General features: G+C 45.6%; 5 protein-coding genes across 5 annotated transcripts; 1 reads left to right on the top strand and 4 right to left on the bottom strand.

Moving 5' to 3' along the window:
* Positions 1–11,127: 11,127 nt before the first annotated feature.
* On the bottom strand, positions 11,128–11,640 carry HRG_01640 (uncharacterized protein; the record flags this gene model as incomplete). Its single annotated transcript, XM_044860111.1, has 1 exon — positions 11,128–11,640. The coding sequence occupies one exon, from the start codon at positions 11,638–11,640 to the stop codon at positions 11,128–11,130; it is 513 nt and encodes a 170-aa protein (XP_044723744.1).
* Positions 11,641–14,811: 3,171 nt separating this feature from the next.
* Positions 14,812–15,861, bottom strand: HRG_01641 (cysteine-rich secretory protein family domain-containing protein; the record flags this gene model as incomplete). Its single annotated transcript, XM_044860112.1, has 1 exon — positions 14,812–15,861. One exon carries the CDS (start codon positions 15,859–15,861, stop codon positions 14,812–14,814), a length of 1,050 nt encoding a protein of 349 aa, XP_044723745.1.
* Positions 15,862–18,026: 2,165 nt separating this feature from the next.
* Positions 18,027–18,322, bottom strand: HRG_01642 (uncharacterized protein; the record flags this gene model as incomplete). The annotated part of the gene is made up of 2 exons (XM_044860113.1): positions 18,027–18,130; positions 18,172–18,322. The coding sequence occupies 2 exons, from the start codon at positions 18,320–18,322 to the stop codon at positions 18,027–18,029; spliced, it is 255 nt and encodes an 84-aa protein (XP_044723746.1).
* A 1,402-nt stretch (positions 18,323–19,724) lies between these two features.
* HRG_01643 (SPFH domain/band 7 family protein) lies at positions 19,725–21,297 on the top strand (the record flags this gene model as incomplete). Its single annotated transcript, XM_044860114.1, has 2 exons — positions 19,725–21,064; positions 21,108–21,297. The coding sequence occupies 2 exons, from the start codon at positions 19,725–19,727 to the stop codon at positions 21,295–21,297; spliced, it is 1,530 nt and encodes a 509-aa protein (XP_044723747.1).
* Positions 21,298–21,800: 503 nt separating this feature from the next.
* Positions 21,801–24,662, bottom strand: HRG_01644 (BRO1-like domain-containing protein; the record flags this gene model as incomplete). Its single annotated transcript, XM_044860115.1, has 6 exons — positions 21,801–22,203; positions 22,276–22,746; positions 22,801–23,521; positions 23,568–24,276; positions 24,339–24,582; positions 24,652–24,662. 6 exons carry the CDS (start codon positions 24,660–24,662, stop codon positions 21,801–21,803), a joined length of 2,559 nt encoding a protein of 852 aa, XP_044723748.1.
* Positions 24,663–25,764: the final 1,102 nt, after the last annotated feature.

Genomic DNA, 25,764 nt, shown 5'->3' on the forward strand with positions numbered 1-25,764 from the left:
AATATAGTACGGTTTATTCTTTCTATTCTACCGTTAGATTCCGGCGTCCTAGGAGGACTAGAATTAAAGGTAATACCTTCTTTTTCGTAATAGAGCTTTATTTTATATATAAATTCTTTAGTATTATTAGAAAATACTTCTCTAATCCTAGTATTTTTAGGGTTATTTTCTACCCTGTTTTTAAGTTCTAGGAACCTATTTAGAGCTTCCCCCTTTTTTTAAAGAAGGTATATTTCTAGATATCGGGTTCCTACGTCTAGGAAAGAAATATAATAATAATATTTATTATAAGTAAGTACTTTAATTAGCCCCTAAATATATAATACTATTTTTTCTATATAGGTATAAGACTTATATAAAGGTTATTTATTAACCTTATTCGTTGCTTTAGCTTTAATATATATTTCGTATTATCTTATTTTATTTTCCTCTTTAAAAGGTATTTTTATATCCTTATTATATCTTTTTAATATTTCTAAAATAGCCCTACTATTTATATACCCTAAGCGTAAGTGCTAAGTATAAAAATCTATATCCTTTGCCTTTAAAGACGTAATAAGGATTAATTAGCTTCTTAATAAAGGTTCTATAGGAATATAATATAATTTATTTTTAAGAAATCCTTTAGTAAGGACCTTAGCCTTATTATCTAATAAAAGGACTTAATTTCCTCCTATTAAGGCATAGGTATTATTAAAATAAGATTAAGATAGTATATTTACCCTTAATTTAGGTATATAAAAGCAGTCTTAAAGGATATACCTTTTACGATTATATAGGAACTTAAATACTAAGTCCCCCTTTCCTTTTACTAATATAAAGGAAGCTTTTCCCTAGTAAGCTTTAGACTTAATTTCTTTATAGTTAATAAGGAAATTCCTATTTAATACTATATACCTAGTAGCTTTAGTATTATAAATAAAATTAAAGATCCTTTTATTATTATAACTAGGAAATTCTCCTTCTCTTACCTTTAAAACTAATTCCTTTATTCTAGGAATCGAGGCTTCTAGAGGTCCTAAAAGAGAGTCTTTATTAGATTCTACTATAGGGGTATTTATAGAGGTTAAAATTACCTCTAAATCCTTAGACGTTTATATAGGGGTCGGAGCCCTAGAAAGGTCTATAAGGTTAATATCTAGGTCTATATTTTCTTATAAAGCTATATTTAAGACCTTATTACTATCGTCTAAATCGGACTCTAGCTCTATAATTTAAGCCTTCCTCTTTTATTAGTAGTAGAAATACTACTAAAAGGGGATTTCTTCCTAGAAGAAGAAGGAGAAAAAGAAGAAGATTTTCTCTTCTTAGAAATTTAAGTCCTATTATCCTTTTTTCCTTTATTTAAAACCTAATAAGTAGGAGCCTTATTCGGGTATAATTTATAGCAATTTACTATAAAATGCCCTAGTTTTTTATATTCCTTATAATAAGGAGTATCCGTAGAATTTCTATAGGATTTCTAAGGCTTCCTTTATATTAAGAAGGCTTTCTCTAAAGATTTATCTATATCCTTTATTCTTCTAGCTTCGTCTAAAATACTAGCTATTAGGGATTTAAGGGTAAACGCTATAGAATTATACCTAAGGCTCTACGTGATATTTATAATATAGCTTCTAAATTCCTTATTAAGGCAATTAAGAATCTATACTATAAGAATAACTTCCGGAATTTCTATATTATAGGATTTTAAATCCTTAAAAATTTTCTTTACCTTATAAAGGTATTTCTTTAAATTAGAGTCCGAGGGACTAAGATTAAAGAGCTGCTTAATAAGTAGATAGTTCGACGAAAAGTTCGACGGATTATATAGCTTTTTAAGCTTATCCTACGCTTCTTTAGTATTTTTTAGATGCCGAATTTATATTAAGGGACTATCTTTAACTTAAAGGAATATTATAGATAAAGCCTCTATAGTCTATATATAATTTACTTGCTTTAGAGCAGTAATAAGCTTTTCTTTTATAAGGATAGCTTCTATCCTTATAGTCTATAAGGTATAATTTAAATTTCCCTTAAGTCTAGTAAATTTATATTCTTTCTATCTACTTATTTTATATAAATTCGGTATTATTTTGTTTATAGGGATCGAGAAATCTAGACGGGAGTTTAAGAGTATAGGAAGGTAAAAGAAGTCGAGGGAAATTTTAAAAGGAATTTTAATTAAATATTTCGACAAGGAATTTTAAAGGTATAAGTTAATTTCCCGGCTTAAAAGGAGTAAGCCGAGCTTATAACCTCTAAAGGTATATAAGTAAAAGCGGGATTTTAGGAAATTAAGGAATTACGTAAGACTATATAATAGAAAGGAAGAAGGAGTATAAGGTAAGATTTTTAATAGAATTTATTAGTAATATATTAGTATATAGAAAAGGTATTAAAGTTAATAATCCTTACTCTATTTACTAGCGGATATACTATCTTATATAGATAATTATAGCTAAATAGAAGAACCTTTTAGGACTAGATTTAAGCTGCCGTATAGCCCTAAGACTAAGGAATTTAGTAATACCTTAAGTATATTAAGAAGTGTCTTAGTTCTACTAATATTTATATTTAAAGGAGGTTAGTCGTACTAGTATTCTTAAGAGGTCCTAGCTATAAGGGCTTTTGCCTTATATAGGCCTAGACTAAGGTCTAGGCTAAGTCTATATATAAGCGGCCTCCGCGCCTATATAAGCTAGGCCTATACTTCTCTTCCTTTTCCCCCTTATAGATTATTAACCTTCTTCTAATAGACCGCACCTAAGCCTACGCCTTTACTTACTCTATAATAGTATAATCTACCTTTTATTTTACCCTCTCTATATCCCCGTATATAGAATAGCTATTTTTAGCTGCCTTTAAAGCTAACGTTTAATTACCTAGTCTAGTTAAACCGCCCGCGCCGGTATATACGCACGCGAAATATCTATACTCCTATAGTCGTAAAATTAAAGCGAATATAATACTTAGTTCGCCTAGGCAATTAAGAGCCTCTTATAATAGTAGGGCTCTATACGACTAAGAGCGGTACTACCGTACCTTAGTAAGTTCGACGGCTCCTCTATAGAGCTTAAGCTATAGCTACTTTATATAAAAGTAAAGCTCTATACTAATAGCGCCGTAATAGGGGATATCCGCGCCTAATTCGACTATCTTTACGCGAGCCTATCCCTACGCCTATAAAGGTATCTCTTACCGTTTACGCGTACTAGTATAAATAGACTAGCTAACCTCCTCGCGAAGCTCTATACTAATTACGGCGAACCTAACGTAGCTAAGTCGGTAGGCTAGGAGCTTATAACGCTCTATTAAAAGCGGAGTAAAGCTATTCCGGCCTACCTTATATAGTTTAAAGAGGTGCTTTATCGAGTAAACGTATATAGCTAGCCTAACGTAGTAAAGTATAATTACCTCGTTATAAGCTTAAATTCAGATTAGCGTACCTATCTAAGCGAAAGGTCTATACTACTAGATATATATACTAATCTCGTCTACCTTCTTCGCGAGCTTAGTAGTAATAAGTTTCTTTTTTTATCTTTTTCTATAGTATAAGAAGAGGATAACGCTAGTAATACTATAGATATCTCTATCTCCGCCTTAAGGACCGAGGATAGAAAGAGGTAGCGATAGGAGGGTCGCTATATAGGCTACGGCAGCAAATCCCACTAGTTTTTAAAGTGCCCGCGCCGGGAGGCGCGGGTAAACGCACTCTAAGTAGTAGAGGGGCGTACGCGCTAAGACGGAAAGGAGGTTAGGTTCGACGATAGCGACTCTAGCGACGAGTAATCTTAGTAACGCCTCTATAGGCTTCGTCGGCGTCCCCTCGCATATAGTAGTAGCTGCTATACGGACGGGACGTATGCCTATAGCGACCGAAAGGGCGGCTAAGATATAAGAAGGCCGCTAATATAATATAACTATAGCGAAAGGGAGTGCCCGTATAGCCCCGTATAGGAGGGAGCGGAGCCTTATATGCCGGAGTACCGTCCCCTACGTTGCGGTACTAAGAGCTACTACCGTGCGCTAATATAGGGGGGGCGGGATACTATAAGCTTACCGAAGCTAGCTATACGCCGTTCTACGTGCCTCTACTCCTTAGCTAGAAGTACTAAAGCCCGACTCCTAGGGCGCGGCCCCTATTAATAATATAGTTTATCCGAGAAGCTTACTTAGGAGGGTATTATACGTTATTTACTAACGTTTTTTCCGCGACTAGGCGTGCGTAGTCCGCGCGAGGGTTCCGTCCCCTTAGGCGCGGTATCGGGTATTATTTAAAGGCGCGCTTCTTTAAAAGCTAGGTAGGGGTATAATATAAGGGCTTTTGCCCTATATAGGCCTAGACTAAGGTCTAGGCTAAGTCTATATATAAGCGGCCTCCGCGCCTATATAGGCTAGGCCTATACTTCTCTTTCTTTTCCCCCTCGTAGATTATTAACCTTCTTTTAACGGACCGCACCTAAGCCTACGCCTCTGCCTACTCTATAATACTAGCTAGTATTCTAAGCTAGCTCTATTTCTTCGATTCCTAATTATATAATAACTAGTAACCCGTTTAATATATAATAATATATAAAATAACGAGCGATTCTTACTCTATAATATAGGGTTTTATCTATAATTAATATACTACTTATTAGCTTATATAATTAAGAGAGTATATTATAGCTACTTTATTTATAGTAGTAACACCGTTCCTTATAAGTATTTAAATAACTTAATAATATAATTAGTTCTTAGTCTAAAATACTATAATTAAGTTCGGCTTTAATAAACTTCCTTAACTAAAATACGATTAAATAATAACGCCCTTTATTATTAAGTTAAAAGATAATCCCTACTATTATAAATTATAATATATTTATTTTAATATAAATATATCTTTTTAGATTATAATATTAAAGGAGTAAGGCTCCTTAAAAGGTATCCTTTTAAGCTTAGAACGCTGCCTATTTAGTAAGGTTTAGCTTTTTACTCCCTAGCTTCTTTTTATTCTTACTCCCCTTTAATAATATAGTTAAGGGTACTATAACTCCTAAGTACCTATATATAAATTATTAGTAAAAATTATAGAACCTAAGAAAAACCTAAATATTATAATAGGTTATAGGTTTAAGCTATTAAGCTATTACCTTTACTTATTAAGGGTCTATTAATACCCTATTAATAAATAAAATAAACCTAAGGAACTTAATTAACTATTAATAAAAGATATACTTTAATAGTTTTATATAAAGCTTTATAGCCCTTAGCCTTTCTATTACTTATCTTAAGTATTTAGTATATTCTTTTCTTATCTTAAAGTATATAAGGATATCGTTAAAGTAAACTATATAGATTATATCTATAAGCCCCTTAAGCGCTTAATAGATATAGCTTTAAAATATAGCTAGTATATTAGTAAGTCTAAAGGGTATTACTAGGTATTTAAAACATTTATAATACGTTTAGAAAGCGGTCTTTTATTTATTTCCTTCTTAAATTTAAATATATTATTATATATTCTATATATTAATCTTAGAAAAATACTTAGCTTCTTAATAGTAGTTAATAAACTTTAATATAAAGGGTAAAAGGTACCGATTCTTTTATATAACCTAGTTAAGTCCTTAGTAGTCTATATATAGCTATAAAGTATTATCCTTCTTTAAAACGAAAAAGATAAGCGCCTTAGGTAGGCTCTTTAACTCCTAGATTATTTTCCTTCTTATTATATTTTAGATCTAGTCGCGTAATACTTAGAGTTCCCTTTATAATAAAGGGTAAATCGGTCTATAAAAGGGTTTTATATTAAGGATTAAATTAATTAAATAATCTATTCCTTTTCTAGCTAGTAATAAGTCGGATTTATTAGCTAAGAAAGTATCTTTAAACTAGTAAAGAGTTAATAGGATTTCGGCTTATTCTTCCTATAAAATCCCTTTATCTTTATCTTTATTTAATAGCGGGATTAGCTTAGGATTAAGCGCTATTATATATACCCTTACCTTATTCTTATATTCTTAAAGGAATTTATAAGGGTTCTATAAGGTTTTACTACTTAGTTAATACTTAAACTACTACTATTATTTTTATAGGATAATATAAATATATTTATCCTTTAAGGTAGTAACTAATAAAAGGATTAATACTTAATTGTTTAATATTAACTTATTAGTATTAATATAGAAATAAGTAATTATCTTTTTAGTGCCTCTTATATTTATTATTTAAAGCGGTACTAACTATACTTTATACTCCCTTACCTTATTATTACTAAGCCCTAATAACTTAGGGTATAATAGCGCTACTTATAATAATCCTTACTATTAAGTAAAGTATATATTTATAAGGTTAATAGTACTATAAGTATCTAAGTATATAAGAACTTTAGTAAGGTTTCGCCTTAATATTATTATAGTAGTTTTAAGTTACTATCCTATAAGTATTAAGTTTACTAAGGGAGAGGCGTTTACTTTAAAATCTTACCTTTTCCTTAGTTTATAGTATTAAATCTTAAAGTCTTTACTAAGGTTTCTACCTTTAAAATATTAATATATTTTATAGATAGGTATCCCGGCTTATTATATTAGAAATATATAATTCCTAATTAAGTAAAAGATCCTCTTTCTTAATAACGTCTATTAGTTTAGCCCTTAGTAGGTATATTACTAGCTTACTAGTTATTAGTCGAATTAATAGTATTTCCTTAATAATTCGGCCTAGCGTATCGGCCTCTTAAATTCCTTCCCTTATATATACTACCTTAAGGTATAGTACTACTTTTATTCTTAGTTCCTTTAAGAGTAGAACTAATATTAATATATTGCCTCTTATTAATAGTAGTATCTTAATATCGTTAGGCGACTTATATAAGCTCTTCCTATTAATAAGTATAAATAGGTATTAAATAAACGTTAATTTAGTCTTAAAGTTATAGCTCTAGCTTAGCGAAAAATATAAGAGTATATACCTTTTTTAATAAGCGTTCGAAATACCTCTCTAAGAAGTTAAGGTATAAGCTAAACTTTAAGAGGGACTAGCCTTCTTATTAGTAAGCCTCCTTTAATTATATCGCTAATAGTATCTCCTTATTTATAGTATCCTTAATTAAGATAAGTATTTATTCTTTAAAGTATACTTAATCTATACTATATTTAGTTTAGTTAATCGGCGTTTATTCTTTAAGGTACTAGTACTATCTCGCTTTATAATCGCTATATATATAATCTACTATATAAAGGATCTTTATTTTATTATAATAAAAACGTTTAAGTGCTACCTTAAAAGCGTCCTTTAAATCGTAAGTCTAGTCTAAACGTTTCTATATATTAGTAGGTTAAGATAATTAAGCGATATTTTTAATCTTAACCTTACTACTATAACTACTATCCGATTTAAAGGAGTAAGACTATCTATACTTTTTTAAATAGATAGCGATAGTACTAGCGCGTTTAGTAATTTCCTCCTCTAATTATATAATACGGTCTTATAAGCGTTTTATCTCCTCTAGCTCCTTAATACGTACTTATATAGCTATAAGGTTTTCTTTATAAGTTAGTAGTCTTATACTTATAGGTAGTAATATCTTTAATATAGCTAGAATATCGTTTATAATAAGGGTCTATTTTAAGAATATATCTTCCTATTCTTTATCTCCTAAGTAGATACTTAATATATATAATAAAGAGGCCTTAACTAGTTAACTACTATATCGTGCTATAGGAGCGTTATATAGTATTCTTTAAGTAGCTATCTTTACTAAGTAACTAAAAAGAGAAGCTTTAAAAGTTATAAGGGAATATATATTACGGTATAATTAATTAGGTAGTAGAGATAGCTAGAGGTACTATGCTATATATATTATATTCTCCTTATTATAAAACTAAAGCTTATAAGAAAAGGGATTTTTCCTCTTTAATTAAAGTAGTAAGAAGTCTATAACTTATAAGTAAGGTAGGTATAATTCCCTACTAATACCCTACTAATATATTAGTACTATATACCTAAGTACTTTATTAGCTTATACCTCTTAGTAGCGCTCTTATAGTCTAAGCCTTTCCCTTTAAGATAAAACTAATAACTAAAAGGATACCGCTTAAAGTTATATAACGACCCTATTACTGGACTAAGTAGTATTACTATAAGCCCTTAAAAGCGGCCCGTCGTACTATATATACTATATTTAAGAAAGATAACTAATTTAAATAAAGAAGTAAAGTATATATAAAGACTAGATATTTTTAACGTCTTCTTATATAAAGTCTTAAATTTAAGCTTATAGAGCTTATAGTAAAGGGTCCCCTTAAAGGTCTAGGTTAGCGATAGGCTCGTAATTTCGCTAGAAAAGTATATACTAAGAGAATAAGTATATATTTATATAAGATAAAGAGTTTTCCTTATAAACTACTATGCCCTCTTATATAAGATAGTAGTAAGTAATAAGATCGGAAGTTAGCTACTTTACTAATACTCTTAGATTAGCTATTAAAGTCTAATATATAAAGGTAAGAAAGGCCGTCGATAGTCGTTAATTCTATTTTTATAAAAAAGGGAAAGCTCTCTTATATACTAAGCTATTATTTCTTTTAAAAGAAAGGAATCGATATTATAGTCTTTAAGCGGTTTAAGTATTATATAAAGCGCCGCTTAGTTATCGTCCTCTTTATCCTAGCTTAGAGGGATACCTTAATTACGTATATCTTACTTATAATAGAATTTTATTAGGATCCTAGAAAGAATATATTAGCGATTTCTTTATATATAGATCTTATACCTATTTTAAAAGGATATAAAATTAGTAAATTCGTTTTATAGAATCGTACTATAAATTATATATAATATAATTTAATTAGTAAGGGAATCTTTAATAAAGAAAGTATATTTTATAAGCTTATTAAAGAAAGACTAATAAAATAAGTTAAAATAAATATATTCTATATAAAAGGGGAAAAGCTTATACTATCTACCGATTAGTTACCCTTTTCCTTAACTAAGACTACTAGCTTTTAATATATACGTTCCTTATACTTAGGCTATATATATAGTAAGAGTTAATTCGTTCCCCTTATTAGTACTAGTACTAATTCCCTACCTCGTCCTTATATAAGATTTTAGCTAGGTTAGCTTAAGTAAGTATTACTTAGGCTACTACTTAGAGAAGCGTCTTAACGCTATAATCTAAGCGAGTAAAGAATAGCTATATCCTAAGCTACTATATTATACGTAAATACTACTTAAGAGTACTTAAAGATATAGTTATAGATCGGCTAACGTAAAACTAAATAATATACTATAAGTACGTATTAATATAGGCGTATATCTAAAACCTAAACTTATTTAGTTTCTTATACCTATTAAGGTATTAAAGGAAATTTAGTCCTAGGACTAAGAAGTTTATACGATACTTAAAGTTCCCTTCTCGACGTTATTAAACTTCCTTAAGGAGAATTAACTAATAGAAATTATAGAGGCGATTTTATAAGACTAAGATATTTCCCTTTTATTATATATAATAATAAAGGTAGCTTCTCTTAAAGCCTTAAATTATAAAAGACTCTTAGATGTCTTTTTTAAGGAATATAATTATAACTTAAAGGGCAGCCTCTCTTTCTTTACTTATATAGAAACGTCTTTTTATCTTATTCTCCTAGTAGATACGTTAAATTATAAAAGGAGATACTTAGAGCCTATCTTAATACTAGATATCTTAAAGGATAAAAGCATTATTAAATCTATAAGTATAAAAGTAAAAGCATACGTATTAAATACGCTAGTCTAATACTTAAGTATACTACTACCGGGTAAGGCCCTATAACGTAAGAGATATCTTAAGGGTTTATAGGCTAATACTTTAACTCCCTTATATAGACAGTATTTAATTAACTTAGTAAAGAATCTCTTAGTTTAGCGCCTTAGTAGTATAAATTTCGGTAATATCCTTATATAACGACTTAAGATTAACCTACCGCGATAGTCCTTAAGTAGAAAGCTAGCGCTAAAGAGTCTATAGGCTAATAGATTAATGCCCTTAGGCGATAAGGCGCTCGTTTATATACTAGAGGATAATCTAGTTAGAATATCCTTAATAAAAAGAAGAAAGAATTACGTCTTATATATACTCGAGGTCTTTTACTAGTCGCATTATAAAGAGTAGAGACTAAGTGTATAATCTAAATTAAAGAATTTTTTATAAATAAAGTGGTATAGTGATTTAGTGGGTTTAGGTTTTAGCACACTTTGCGGACCTTAGCTAATATGCCACCGTAATCAGCCGTTGAGGCCCGCTTCCGGCAGCCCGAGTAACAACCGCCCTTATAGACTGTGCGCGGCTCTTGATGGCACGACTACGACTCGCGCCCTTCGCACTCCATTCCGGAAAAAAAAAACGACTTTAATTAGGCGCGATTTAGCGTATAAGGGCGCAAAAGATGACGATTTTGATTCTTGGACTATGCTAGGTTTATATATATATATCTAGCGCCCACGGTGGCCTTTCCTAATATCCGTACTTCGTAGAGTTGTCACTCTTCACACCTTGATGCCTGCTGCCATGTCTACCCACAGGCGCTTACTTTCAAGCCTAGGTCAGACCAATACGGCGCAGTCTGGCCCAAATGAGATCGGTTATATTCTTATCAAGCTGGTATACTACGGTTACACCATGCAAAATGAGGGCACCTCAGTAGAGATGTAATTATCGCGTATTATAAGTCCTTGTCCGCTCTGACAGTTCTCACACTACCCTTGGCTGGTGGCCCTTGGATCCAGGTGGCGATGTGCATCTTCTTGCCAGGCCACAGCTCGAGACCAGCAGCAATATTGCTTTTGGGCTGAAATATGTCGCTGTTCTTGGCAAGCCGCCTTCACAGTTACTAGTTCAGATACGCTTCTCACCGCCCCCATCTTTATGCGCAGCTGTCCGATTTGATTGAATGGTTTGGGTGCTTGGCGACCTCGGGAAACGCCATGTTTTTGATAGCACAGCACAGATGGTCTCCTCATACAGGAATGGTTCAACCGGCCGACCGTTGAGTCTTTCCAGGTTGATCGCAATAACTCGCCGTCTAGAGCGGTGCCATTAGTACGAGGCATTGGATAGGTACCTTGAAGTGAAGAGTACTTACTACTCGGGCAGGTAGATGCCTGTGTCACGAATTCCGCCAGTCAGTTGTCGAAGCCAGCGGTGATGAGTGCTTTAGCCGCGCCACCAGCGATACCAGTGACACCAGCGACAACAGCGCCCTCAGTGAGAGCAGCGCCAACCTTGGCGAAGGCGCTAGACCTCATGGCAGCAGAAAGAGCCCCGAGAGTCTTGGTGCCAACAGCCTTGAGTGCCTGCATGGCGATAATATGGGAAACCTGGACACCATACATGGCACCAGCCATATGACCGATAGTCTTAGAGCCGGAAATGATCCGAAAAAGGATGGAGAAAAACCTGGAGCCGGCTATTATTGCAGACAAAATCGGGATTCCTCGTCGTTGCCGAGATGGGGCTGGTTCGTTGTCTGGCAAAAGGGTGCTTTGGCCGTCGTTCGAACCCAGGGTGTTTGCTAATGGATAGGCCAGGCCTAAACAGACCAGGGTGGCACAGAGAAAGATCTGGGCCTTCATCTTGCTGGTGTTTGCGTCGCGATGCCGAATTTGCGGCACCGTGTCTGATGGGAGCGGCGTCATGTTTTATATTGATGTGCACCCAAAGACCGGCAGTGTCGAACAGGGCCCAGCAAGCTCTATAGACTCAAGCCGCCGGCCGCGTGTAACAGCAGCCAAGGACAGTAGACGGCAGCCTCCCAGCCAAAGCATCCTCAAAATCTTCAACAGTAGCCACACAACCTTCCAACAGGAAAAGGCTCCCCCAACAGGCCTTATGCTAGCCCTCGAGAGGGCCACTAAATCTAGAGCTGGATGGGACAATAGGGTATTCCGCACTGCAAGGAATGGCCCCGGACATGAGCGGCACTCTCTCCAGTCGGCGGGGTTATACGACTCGCCTGCCAGTCAACGGACTCCGGAGAGCTTACAAGCAGAAGATGAGAGTGGCGTAGCATTCCTAGCGAACTTGACACGACGCATGGAATGGATCCACGAGACATTGTGGCTTCTCTCGATGGCGAAGGGTAGTAGGCTGCTTGGCTCGTCGTTTATTGGCTTAGTGGTGGGATTGAGGAGAGCAGCTTGTGCGAAGTGCGGTGTTCGTGACCGGGCGTGAATTCTATTCACCTTAAACTGCTGCAAGGTTGGCTTTAGGGCTGCAGTGCGCCAAGGGAATGAGCACCAAGCCACCAGGCTCAGTGTCGTGGCTACGGTGGGTTGTGCCTTGATCCTTCGAATAGCTCAAAAGATTGGTTGCTGATGGGATGCAGACCAGGCTGGAGAGACAGGACAGCCACCAGACGCCTTCTTAGCCCGCTAATGTATTGTCCTTCATATCACCTGAGCCGCCGCAATCTTCATGGAGCGCATAGTAATTACAGCTCGAGCCAATGGCCGAGTTCATCGTGGACGGCTACCGTAAAAACTTATTGAAATTAGACCGTCTTAGCGGCGTGGGATGTGGGATAGTGGTCCAATTTCATCAGTTTCTACGACCCCATGCCCTGTGAGGAAGGAAGTAAGCCCACTATAGAGAGAAGGGACTACCAGGAGGAAAGAGGGGTAATTATAAAAGCTCATCTTTTAGGGCGAGGAGACAGAGGGAGACATAGACCTTAATCAACTTCTGGGTCTGAGGACGTATTTTCTCCCTGCTAGGGAGCCGAGGCCATGTTCTCTCAGTCTTAATTTAGGCTTATGTGAGAACGCTAAATAAGCCCAAGACTCAGTATAAATGGACAAAGTTTGGTGCCTACATCCATCCATATCTAGGCCCTGATCCATATTAACGCCTCGCAAAAAGGAGGCATACAAATTCTGTGCGCAGCTTCGCTTGTTGGGTGATTTCTTTACCGCTTCCCCCCCCTGCCATAAGCCATCGCGAATGTAAGATGTGTGCGCGCAGCCCTGTAAGCAGAGACGAGCACCCGGCTGTCAATTCAACGGTGCGCCTCTACTTTGCGATGAGGGGCGTTGCCCCGACGGCGTTTTGAATGGCCCAGTTATGTCGTGAAATCTCATCACTGGAGTGTTAGGGAGTAATGCGAAGTCGGAAACGCAGGTGACAAACGAAGCCCCTGGCGGTTGATTGGTGCCCGGGAGTTGGCGAGGGCACGCGGGCCCACGGCAAATCTTTAGACGATCAACCAGCGCCCCCGAATCCATCCATCGTTTGTGCTAAGCTCGGGTCATTCCTGCCGAGACATACGGGCAAAGCATGTGTATAGTAGGGGTGGCGGCATGGAGAATGTTGCAGAGACACATAATGCTCTGTGATGGACATGGGCTATTGGAAGGGCTGAAAAGGCCTCTTCAGCGCGTGTGGACAATGATGGGCGGTATTACTATGCTGACCGTTTTAATTGAGTATTGGCAAGATAACTTAGATGTCCGCGCGGTTAGTTGGCCTTGCAGCTGCCATTCCTCGACAGAAAGTCATATTGTACCTTGATGTGGGCAGCTATAAAGGCATTTGCTATCCAAACCTCACACTCTCCTACCAATTTGGTCCCCCGAACTTTATAAAGCCATGATAGGGAGGCCGACTGCTAGTCGCTAGGTGGGTCATAGGTATAGTAACTTTAGGTGGCCGGCCTAATGGCTGCAGAGACTAGGGCTATCATCCGCTGGCTGGGGGCTAGATTGCGTACTTGCAACGTCATGGCTATACAAGAGGTCGTTGCTGCGAGATCACTCAGTGCCGGTTAGCCGCCGCCGCCGCCATCAGAGGCGCGAGAGTACTATTTAAGGAAGTGCCCAAGCCATGCGGAAATATCATTGCAACTACCGCACAGTCTGGGCATCTAGCCACCATTCGATCAAGCGTGCTGATTTACACGAAACATCTTTACTCAATATGAAAGCTTCACTCATGTTTTTGGCCGGCCTTATCGGACTAGGTCTGGCAAAACCCAGGGTCAGTATTTCCAAAGTGTAAAAAGGTATGGTCAACGCCCACTACTGGATTGCATTTTCATAGCAGTGGTGTGCGAACATGGCAACCGACGGTGGCAGCCAAATGCCTCATGCATCATTGTTTGCCCACAGAACAAGTGTCCCCCGGGCACTGCTTGTTGCACCACAGAATGTGGCGGGCGAGTTTGCGTACGGCTCATGGGAAAGAACTAACGAGTTCTGACTGCATGCTAACACAAAGCACGACAGGAGCCAGATTAGTGCCCGTTGGCGGGGCCCTGTGGACGTGCAGTGAGACTTGTCCCCATAGATATATAGTGCGAACCTCTGCTTGTACGGATACGTACCGTCCCACCTCACTATGGAGCCTTTTATTTTTTCCACCGCCTTGGGCCCCGCTAAAGCCTTGATAAGCATCGTGCCATCACAAATGTACCTCGGTTAGTTCAGCGGCCGGCAGCCCGCATAAGGCGGCCTAGCGTCTATTGCCACGGAGCTAGCTAGCCTAGCCCCAGTCGTTGGTTGTTGGTTGCTCAACCAAACCTTCTTAAGCGTCGAGGTAATTATCTATGCAGATAAATGCCCCTTTGGGTCTCACACAGCTAGAACGAGAGATGCATCGCAATTCACCTCTCCAAGACCCCCTTTTCCTTCCACTGTGCTCTCACTACTGTCTGAGAGCTACAATGTTAAGCGCCAGCTCCTCTAGTTCGTTGTATACAGCTCGTTCCACCATCCAGACCAGTCAGAAGGCACCCTGACATTCTCCTGATATAGAGCGTACCGACTAGTGCCTGGGGCCGGTTGTGACCACTGTACATTGCCTGCACCACTTTGTTAGAGCAAGGACGAAGCAATTGGAGAAGACACTCCAAGGGGGTTCCGTAGCTCACCTGCTTCGGCATAGTTGCAAACAGTATACGCGCCAATTTGGTTGAATGAAACCCCATCGACTGGCTGGCACACTGTCACGGAGCAGCCAACCTCGGTGGTATCCCTCCAGACAATCTGGGTGAAATGTCCGACTTGAGCTGGTATCTTTTCCCCGGGATATTTCGACCGTAGCGAGTCCATGGTATCCTTCCCATTGCCTGAGAAAGTTTGAAGTGGCGATGCTGCGTTGGCAGTATCCCACCAGTTATAAAGAAACCTTTCCCAATCCCACCAGTGCGTGAAGCTTCTTTTCATCTGTTCGTTGGCATTGTAAAATGGCCTTTTCTGATCATCCGTTAGGGGCACAAGCTGTCCAGCATTCGGTCCGCTAGTCCACTTCCAGACGGTATGAGAAGAGGCAATGTTCTGGCCCCATCTTTTGCCTGACCCAAGATCAGAATGACCATGTTTATAGACACAGCCGGCAGAATATTTCCGTGCGTCTTCGGCTAAGTCTTCGTTCCAGCTTAGCGGGCCGGTGTCTGGATGCTTTTGTCGGGCCATGTTGTGTAAGTTGAGGGTTAGTTGTTTGAACGCCTCGTAGTCGACATCCGAGTTGCCGGCGAAGGTCAAGACCTCCCCCCTGCCGCCCCAGGATCTAGAATTCTGGCCGCTCTGACCCCCCTGAGGCTCCCAGCCGCCGTTGTTTCTCGAACCTTGCGACTGACCCCGATTTCCAGACCGCCATTGATTCCGGTTTAGCCACTCTTGCCAACTGCCTGGATTGTACCGTCGTGATATCACATGGTCAACAGCATCAACTTGTTCCACTGCTATAGTTTCCCCTTCATATGTAAGGTTTTTGGGAAGCTCACCCTCCCGACCTGTCAGGGTTACGGAAACATTGGCCTCCAAGTTTGTCCGATTTTGGGAAACGGCATCCTTTACGCCTGCCGGTTTTGGTGGGATGGCCGCTGCAAGCGGGAGCACCACGGTGAACAGGGCAAAGCGCATTGTAAGCCGTGTGCTAAGTAAAAAAAGATCGTGTGTGCAAGGTCGAGGGAAGAAAGCAAAATGTTCAAGTCTTGATGTATGAATGAATGAATGAATCAGAAAAGAGTGTGTGACCTTTGAGATTTCAAGGCATGGAGAAACGACTGCACTGAGGGAGGGCTGAAGACGAAACGAGAGGGCTTGATCAAGCACTATATATTGCTGGCTGGTGTTTATAATGAAGCTGGTTGCTAAGAATACGAGTCACTGGCTCATCGGCAATATTTGGATGCATGGTGCATGAAGGCCGGGTTCCGCAATCGTTGATCCATTTCCAAGGACCTAATGAGTCGCAACAGACAAGAGATCGGCTTTAATGTACTCCGTAATTCCCTAGGAGGTGAAGGAAACTCCACGCCGCTAAGAAGAGGTACGGAACATAAAAAAAGGGGCCAGCAATCAACGGTGCCATGGATGCTTACAGCAGCTCGACTAATTCCTGCTCATCATCTGCCCGGGCCAAGGCTTGGGTATAGCTGCCGATTCTTAGAAGCTGTTACGGCGTCCGTGGCGATGCCCACAGTTCCGGCTGTGGCAGGCAGCGTCCCTGATTATGAGCAAGTCCACAGCATGAAGAAATAAATTTGTCCCCATAGTTCATAGCAGGGAGCTGTCTGGACGGCGCGCAGATGGAGCACACTAACCGTTCATATGTTAATTAGGGTGCGCGAACCTACTTTGCATAGTGCAACGGTAGTTCTGAGAGGAGGTGACAGGGAGACGCATAAACTTTTTGCTTGTCCACTTTCAGCACCGTCTGCGCGACTGCAATCTGGCGGGGGCGGGGCGGTGTTTCACCATATGACTTAGGAAAGGCAGATACGGGTAGAGACTGCCAGTGCACGGCTGAAAATCAGTGGGCATGCCCTCAAGACCGTTGAAAAGTGCCCGTGCCGCTCGTAAGCGGGCCAGCAAGTCAGGCCTCTAGCAAAAGGCATGGCGACATCCAGAGATGGGCCAAAGAACAGGGTCTGCCTCACGGTTTCCCGGGCTATTGCTGCAGGCCCGGGGCAATGGGCTCTTCAACAGCTCGAAAAATATAGCTAACGATGTTATCGTAAGCTTTAGTTCGTCGTTGTTAAGCACAAATCAGACGTGGAAGCCGCCTAGGAAGGCGCGTCCAGTCTCCGTAGGTCGGCAAAAGTCCTGGACAGCCGGGCCCTACATGCGCATCGTGTTAACGCGACCCTTCTCGTAATCCATCCTTTGTTTAAATGCTCACGATTCCACCAAAAAAACAAAGCCCCGGTTGGGTCCAAGAAACACGAGAGCTCGTATAAGAAGGCAAGGATTGTTCCTCTTGTTGAATTTGGCATTCCAGCACCCTTCGTTGCTGAGAAAGAAGTAGTTACCCCCCGCGCTATCCATAGATAGGCTCACGAAGATACCAGACTCAAAACTAGTACACATTTTACCGCGTAGCAAGGCCTTTAGTTCAAACGAATCACATAAAGCATGCGTGTTTTAATGCATTAAGAAAGGTCCTTTTATCGCTACTAGTCAACTTTTTAAGGAAGCTACCCTATCCGTTCATTAGTGTGCGTATGCTGCAGACTCGTGTGCAGGAATCACTGGTGGGCTTAAGCCGCGTAGGGTGCGCCTACTATTTGTGAGTATCAGTGAATAGTGACGATGTCGCGAAGACTGTTATGTTTAACAACAGTCAATTATAACAGTCACTTGCAGTGCCGTCTGCTAGAGCGTGCACTGTACTTTTGCCAAGCAAATAACATGACAAAACCACCCAAAATGGGTTTTGACCCTAACTCACCTATAGGTCGCCGTAATAGTCCTCATAATCCCGCACGTCACCTGCCATATACCGTCCCCGTGGACTTAGTATAGGCCGTGGCGAACCCTTTCTATGGCAAGTGGATCGCCCCTTCGGCGCTTGGTGTAGACGCCGGTGCCGACAGTCATCGAATCCGCTGCCGCCTGTGCCATGCGCCGCGCCGCAGATATCGGATGGGCCAGGTAAATGATGAACGCACAGCCGCCGTTCGCCAACAATACGCACACGCTCGCCGTTCTGGACCGCGACCCGGGTCGACGACTGGCGGAGCGAGCTCACAGCCAGGGTGGGCAAACGGGGCTACTCGTAGCGACCGGGTGGCGAACATGAGCAGCTAGGGGTTGTCATCGCTCATGCTGGCGCGGCGGGCGTCGTCGTTGTCGTCGTCAGGCCCAGGGAAGAAGCGAGTGGTGCGCAGGCGAGGACGGGCATGCACGTCTGGGCGTGGAGCACAGGCCCTCGGCGACCACTTTTGTGACGCCGCAAATGTTCTTGGGCGCTGGAATTACCCTCTCGTCGATCCGGACGACGCAGAATCCGAGGGGCAGAGGTGAGGGCCAGCCCTGTGGTGCTGGTGGTGCTGAAGTAGACGAGGGCGTTGCGGGGAGGCTCGGAAGATGACGAAGCCATGATGCCGAGGAGGGAGGAGCAAGAGAAAAACGACGGGACTAAGAATAAGCGAGGCAAACGGACTCCTGTCTTTTGAGGGTGCGGACCTGAACTTCTAACTATGCTGGACCGTTATTAAAAAAAAGAAGACGGCCGGCAGAAGGCTCGTGAGTGACAGTGTTTCGGTGAGCCCGGCCGGGTCGTAGTGGAGCCCCGAGCCGGGCTTTCTTCGCCGGTGACGGAGTGGGGTCGGACCCGGCCGGCGTTGTCTACGTTGTGGGCAAGAAAGTTATAGAAGGGCACTTATAAATATGATGAAGTTGGCCTGTGAAAGTGTCAGAGCCCAAGCCAAGACCGCTGGTACCAGAATGATGGATGGCGAGATGGGGCCATGGGCACGCCCGAGAGTAGTCGGTCAGTGGAGCGGTTGGCTGGCCGAGGACCGTTGTGCTTAATCCAGTCACGGGACGAGCCGAGACGAGACGGCGCCGGGCCCTGATTTGTGGCGTCGACTGTGACCCGCGGTAAGTAATCACCTCGCAGGGGCTGGCTCATGACGCCGCCGCCGCCGCCTCCCCCGCAAAAGGCCGGGTGGACGGGAACAAGGTGCGTCGACAAGGATTCTCTCGTCCTTCCATCCTTCCATGCCAAGGGTATGCACATATGTGACTAGGTGTAATTAACCAACGACCAAAGAGCCAACACCACACTCCAGATTCCCACCTGATCAACCGCCTCAAGGGTGCGTCAATGCCGCGCTCGCCGGCTATGCTTCCGCGTTTATTTAGATTACTGTGCCCAGCCGGACAAATACAAAGCTACCGACGAGTGGAGGGAGTGCGCCTCGCGAAAAAGAGTGCATTGCGTGGGCCCCCAGCCAGGCAGCCGAGACAAGTCAGATCCGTTATGTGTATGCATGCGCCAATGAAGGGTCCCGATGAAAGGGGGAGGGCGGTGCGGACTGGGGCCAATGCGTCTGCCTAGAGGGGAGTGACAGCTCGAAGGGGATGCAAAGTATCCGGGGAGATGGGGAGCTGGGAGCTGAGATGACGGCCTGTTACACGCACATGGCATCGACAAAACATGGACATCCATCACCACACACGTGCGCACTTATCAACGCCCGTGCCCAGAATAAGGCTTCTCTTAGCTACGAAATAAACCTCCCCCTCTCCCCAAGGGTGGCGTCAGCCCCCGAACACAGCTGGAACCTTTTGCGCACTCGTACTCGTACAGCCGAGAACATAGCTGCACGAACAACAGGCGAGCAAGGTAGAGAGAGTATATATATCAGCATCTCTCTCGTGCAAGATCCCATCACATGCGACAGATCACACTCCTTCCCCCAGCCCCTCGTCGTCACCCCTTGAACAATCAACACCAAGAGTACCATCACCGCCCAACAACCTCCTCAGCCGTAACCATGAGGTACCGCATCTCAGACCCGGACGAGTACCTGGCCATTACAGGCATGGGCATCCGCAGCGTGCACATCACAAAGGCTGCCTGGGTCTGGCCCTTTCAGCGCTGCAAACGCTTCAGCGTCCAGCCCCACGACTATGCCATGGACCTGCAGGCCATGACCAAGGAGAAGCTGCAGTTCTCCCTGCCCGTCGTCTTCACCGTCAGCCCGGACGTCAACCGCCGCGGCGCAAATGCCCCCGGCGGTGCTGTTGACGCCGGCACAAAGGGTTCCGACGGTACCCACGGGGGCTACATTAGGAGCAACGGCAACAACCACAGCAGGGGCAACGGCCATGGTGGCGGCAACCAGGCGGCGGCGTCTCTCGACGACGTCGAGGACCGTGGCGACTCCCTCGTCAAGTACGCCATGCTGCTCGCCACCGCCGGCCACTTGCAGCAGGGGGGCAAGGCGGCGCTGGCCGGCTCCAAGGACGAGACGGCGCACGTGGCCAACATTGCCAAGGGCATCATCGAGGGTGAGACGCGCGTGCTCGTGTCCAGCATGACCATGGAGGAGATCTTTACCGAGCGCGACGTCTTCAAGCGCCGCATCTTCCGCAACATCCAGTCCGAGCTGGACCAGTTTGGCCTCAAGATCTACAACGCAAATGTAAAGGAGCTCAAGGACGCGCCTGGATCTGTCTACTTTGAGTCGCTCTCGCGCAAGGCCCACGAGGGCGCCACCAACCAAGCCCGCATCGACGTCGCCGATGCCCAGCTGCGCGGCACCGTCGGCGAGGCCCAGCGCCGCGGCCAGCAGGACCGCGAGATTGCCAAGATCAACGCCGAGACAGCCGTTCAGAAGACGGATCGCGACATTGAGCGCGCCCAGGCCGAGGCCAAGCTCAACACGACCCAAGCCGGCCTCGACCGCGACGTCCACATTGCCCGCGTCTCGGCCGAGCGCGCCCTCGAGTCGCGCGACGAGGACCTCAAGCGCGACGTCAAGCTCAAGCGCGCCGCCGCTGAGCTCGAGCGCCTGCGCGCCCTCGATGTCGTCGCCGCCACCGCTGCCCGCGAGAGCCGCCAGCAAGCCGTCGACGCCGGCGCATACCAGGTCCGCGCCGACGCCGATGCCGCCGCCTATGCCGCCGAAAAAGCCTCCGACGCCGCCGCTTCGGGCAAGCAAAAGGACGCCGAAGCCCTCGCCTGCATGGCCGACGCCTACGCCAAGCTCGCCAACGCCTTTGGCGGGCCCCAAGGCCTGCTGCAGTACCTCATGATCGAAAAGAGCACCTATGTTGAGCTGGCCAGGGCAAACGCAGACGCCATCCGCGGCCTCGATCGAGCCCAAGATTAGTATCTGGAACACGGGCGCCGCAAATAACGCTGCTGCTGCCAGCGACGGTCTCGACGCCATGCGCAACGTCTATCAGATGCTGCCGCCCCTCATGACCACCATCCACGACCAGACGGGCATCACCCTGCCCGAGTGGCAGTTTGGCCGCATGAATGCCCAGATGAAGGCTATAGACGACGACAGCGGCGCTGCCGCCCCAAAGGTGAATGGCGTCAACCGAACCGATTCTTAGCAACTCTTGGCCTCTGAATGATGCCAAGCCCTCGAAACCTTTTGAAATCATCTCTCTTCTTGATCTCCTCCCTTTGCTCATCGATAGATAGCCTTGCCCTCTGTCATCCTGCACTTGCATATTGATACCCTTCAAGCTCACCCGACCAGCCCTAGAACAAGTCCTGTGCTTGAAACGTGTTCAAACTCATCTCTCCTCTTCCTTGTGGGGTTTGTACTTGCCCTTTGTTTTTCAGGCATTTCGAGAATACATCGCCTTAACTCTTGAGCTGACTTGCTGCCTGGCTGGGTCCCTCTCGCTGTCGTGCATCGCTTCTATGAACAGGTCGAAGCCTGTTATCCCGCCGGTGAGCGCCTTGTAAGACTTCTTGTAGCCGGGGTGAGAGAGAAGTAGAGGGGTATGGAGGAGGGAGGCATCGTCTTCCTTGGGCCTGCGTAGTGCTTTCGCCCTCATGTGCCCACGTGCAGTCGACCTCGGGACATACACCCGACGCATGGCACGGCTCAGCCAAACCTGATGCCCGCACTGGGATCCCACGTACCGCCCAGCGGCCCTCCCTTGCTAGGCTGGCCCTGGCCCTGTCCCTGTCCCTCTGTCGTTTCCGGCCCGCTGCCAAACTTGATCCCCACCGCCGGGCTCCAGACAGCCCCGCCCATCGGGTTCGGGGCTACCGCCATCGGCTGGGGCTGCTGGACGCCCCCGGCGGCCCAGGACTGAATCGTCGCCTCCGCAGGGCTTTGCACGGGGCGCTGCATCGACGCCGCCTGTCGCGGCGACATGGGCTCGGGAACGAATCGCGGTGGTTGGGTCGGCTCGTACGACCGCATGGTCGCTGCCTGAGTGCCGCGTGCGGCTGTGTGGTTGCGAGACAGGTTGAGGTTCGAGAGGGGCGGCATGCTCAATTCCCTAGCAAGACGTCGTCGTTAGCAGACTCCTCCGGCCACCAGCGGCCCACGCACGAGGATAGGGCCAACTCACTCTTCGAGGGCTCGCGCATCCATCTGCCGTTGCGCCACCCACCCCTTGACGACGTCTCGGAACCCCTGCCCGACAATTTTGCTGAGGTCGTTGTAAAATTTCCTCCCCACCTCGAGGTTGTTCACAATCTCTTTGTACTTGAAGTACGCGCTGTCCAGCCGCTGCAGGGCCTGCTCGCGCTCGCGAAGCCCGCGGTCTCCCACCTTGCGCCTCTGTGAGTCGAATTCGCGGTTCGCCCGCTCTACCAGAGCCAGCAGATTCTCCTGCTCCGCGGCCTCGTTGCCAATGTTGTCAAGCTCGGGTTCGTACAACCGGTCGAGCCGCTTCTCAAAGAAATCCTCAAAGTGCGCGGGGACAATCGCCGTTGTCGGGTAGCTTCTCTCCAGCCGCGCCGCCTCCCGGAGAATGTCGGGCTTGATGTCGTCCCTGCGTGCATCCTCTCGCAGCCGTTCCACCCTTTTCCGTCTCTTGCTTTCGAGACGGAGGACGTCGTTGTACGCGCTGCGCAGTCTGCCCACCGCCGACTTGAGTTCGTCGCTCGTTTCCCTCTGCGTGCTCGACGGCACAAACTCCATCAGCCCGCGGTCCGGCCCGCACAGCACGCGCAGCAGGCCTTCGTTGGCGGCAAACTTGTCTCTCACGATGCTGTCGCTGCTGACGCTGCTCTGAAAATAGCCCTCAATCTCACTCGCGTGGCTCCACAGCTTGGCTCCCTGAGGGTCTCCCAGGCTGACTGGGCGCGTCCACCGGTCTGTTCCGTACTTTGCCTTTAACCTCTCGTCCTCGTCACGCTCGGCCGTCAATGCCGCCATTCCTGCCTCGAAGATGGCCAAGTCTGCCGCTCGCAACTTGTCAATATCTGCGAGGCTCTTGTGGACCCTGCCAATGGCATCACCCTGACGGAGCTCCTCGGCGTGCTGCACCAAGCTCGGCGGAAGCCCGAGCGGTTTTTCCAGGGCCTGGAGCGACCCCGGCAAACCGATGGAGGAGAGCAACGTGTGGACCTTTTCCGTCAACGCCTCCAGCTCCTGGATGATGTTTTGGTTCACTATTCTGTCTCTGCGCTCTTCGTAGATCGAAATGGCCATGTGGACGGAAAAGGGAACGAGTCGAGAAAACAGGGCAGGCCCGAACTCTGCCTTGTCGCCCAGGTAATCGTATGGGTTGGCCACCTGGAGCGGCACCTTGACCTCGGCCATGTTGAACCGATCTAAGATCTTGAGCTCAGATTTGGGTGGCACCGGATCTGCCTTGTTAGCCACGGACCGGTGCAGCTGGCTCGGCCAACGTACTGAGAAAGATCATGTCATTGTCTTTTTCCGCCCGCTTCAAGTCGTCGTCGGCCTTACGCTTCAGGCCGTTGAGGTCATCAAGGATGAGCTTGCTCAAATAGCCACCCCTCGTCTCCTTGAGGCCTTCGGTCACGCACGCGACAGAATCTCTCAGCCGCGCCACCTCCTCGCCGTATTTTCTCTTTTCGAGGCAGTCGCGGGCGGCGCGAAACTGGGCGGCGGCGGCAAAGTGATGGTGCTTGGCCGTCATGTGGTGTATCCAGGCGCTGCTGATGGCTTCGCTTCGTACGGCCGCCTCAGCGGCCAGGTTGTATAGATCCGCCACCCGGGCCGCGAGCTTGGCGATGCTGAGGTCTTTAAGCCCGTTCATCACGCCGCTCTGCCAAGAGCATTCCTGGCTTTGCGCCAACAACAGCTGCACCAGAGCTTCTAGGGTGTGGGCGTCCATGTCCTCGGGCGGGTCCGACATTCTCAGCTCGGGAAGCACTTCAGTCTGCATGTGCGACAGGACGCCGGCGGCGAGGTTGAAATGGTGGGCGGCAACCTTGAGGCCGTCGGGGCTTGCGCGGGGGCTGCTGGCGGCAAGCTGGGAGTAGAGGGCAGCGAGGTTGTAGAGTACGTTCATGAGCTCGTACTTGAGGTTGTTGCGGACCATGGGCCGTTCCGTGTTGTAACCGAGGGCGGGATACCAGGTAAACTCGGCGCCGATCTGCTCACAGGAATTCGCCGTCGTCAGTCAATCCGCACGAGGACAGAGTCGGGGCGACGCACGTCAATGGGGAATTTGCCGCCAACCCAGGCCAGCTGACCGGCATAGGCCTGCAGTTTCTTGATGCCGCTCGAGTGCGGCTCGCGGACGTTGACGGCATCTCTGCGCAGGGCGTCGACGACCTCGAGGTCCTGCTTGAACATGTCGGGGTGCTGGTCATACTTGGTGTTGATATACCGCCGGATCGTCGACGAGAGCGAGATGTGCGTGGACCTGCGAAACGGTAGGGAGAGGGTGTTGCTCGTACTACGACGTCGAATGCGTCAGTCTGAGGTCCCCACGGCTAGAGGGAACAGTGTTTGCGGGAAACCTCACGTCGTCGACATGGCGAATCAAAGGCCGATGGAGGACGGGATCAGGCGGGATTCCTTGGGCCGGCGTTGCCGTCTGACGGGGACCCAGAGCCTGGGACCTCGGCGCAAGTCGCACCGCGTGGCGTCTAGTCGCGGGGAGGGCGAGCAAGCAAACGACTTAAGAGGGCCTTGAAGCTCAATGAGAATGGCCAGGCTTGGGAGGGCGGAGCGGTGACGGATCTTTTGGGGGGCGTCCAAATGACTAAGCAGGATCCGTGCCACACCACCGAGGACATCATTATGGTCCACGGCGAAATATCGAGGGTAATCTCGGTACACGGGAGGGGCCAATGTTTCTGTTGACGATTGGGGCTCATCTCCGCTTCTTCCTCCATCTATGTAATATGGATATATCAGGTAGGTGGCAATGGCTCTGCCGCATCGTTGAAGAAGCCCCGTTTTGCCCACCCAGTGCCAGCCCGGATTCCAGGCGTTTCCTACATACGGCGTTGCTTCCATCGTGTTTAACCTCGCCTCCCCAATGCCCGATGCTTGAGCTGACTCGCTAGCTGCTCGATGTTCTATGTCGAAGAGAAAAAGAAGTGGGGGAAAACAAAAGCCCGCTGCCTCATGTAGATCGATACATTAGATCCGTATGTACACCGAGTCTCCCTTGACTCCCGGGCGACAGGCCTTGATGCTAGGACTCAAAAAATAAAGGCAGCGAACAATGGCTATTCTCACAGAATTGTTCAAATGCAAAAGCAGCCGTCAAGTTGGACCGGTTCCCATGACCCACTGGGACTCCAAAACAAAAGAACTGGATGGCCTTGGCCGGGAAGACTGAATGAAGGGGATATGGCATGCTGGCCAGAACGCCTTGTTCCCAATGTCAAAGAAGATGAGTGACTCGTACAAGTGAGTCCAAGCATGAGACGTATTTCGCCACACGTGATAGCCCCACGCATATTCGTTTTCGTTCAGTCTGCCCTTGCCTACCAAGCCCGGTCTCGGTGGTAATCGCAAGGCCCTGGACCTGGCACACGTTGATTGTACCTGGTTTTGGGTCGTGTTGGAAGATGGTGATGGATGAAAGGTGGGAGATGGGCGGCGCCGAAACTGAAGCTTGCCCGGT

Source organism: Hirsutella rhossiliensis, assembly GCF_020360975.1.
Source record: "Hirsutella rhossiliensis strain HR02 chromosome Unknown scaffold00002, whole genome shotgun sequence".
NCBI lineage: Eukaryota > Fungi > Ascomycota > Sordariomycetes > Hypocreales > Ophiocordycipitaceae > Hirsutella > Hirsutella rhossiliensis.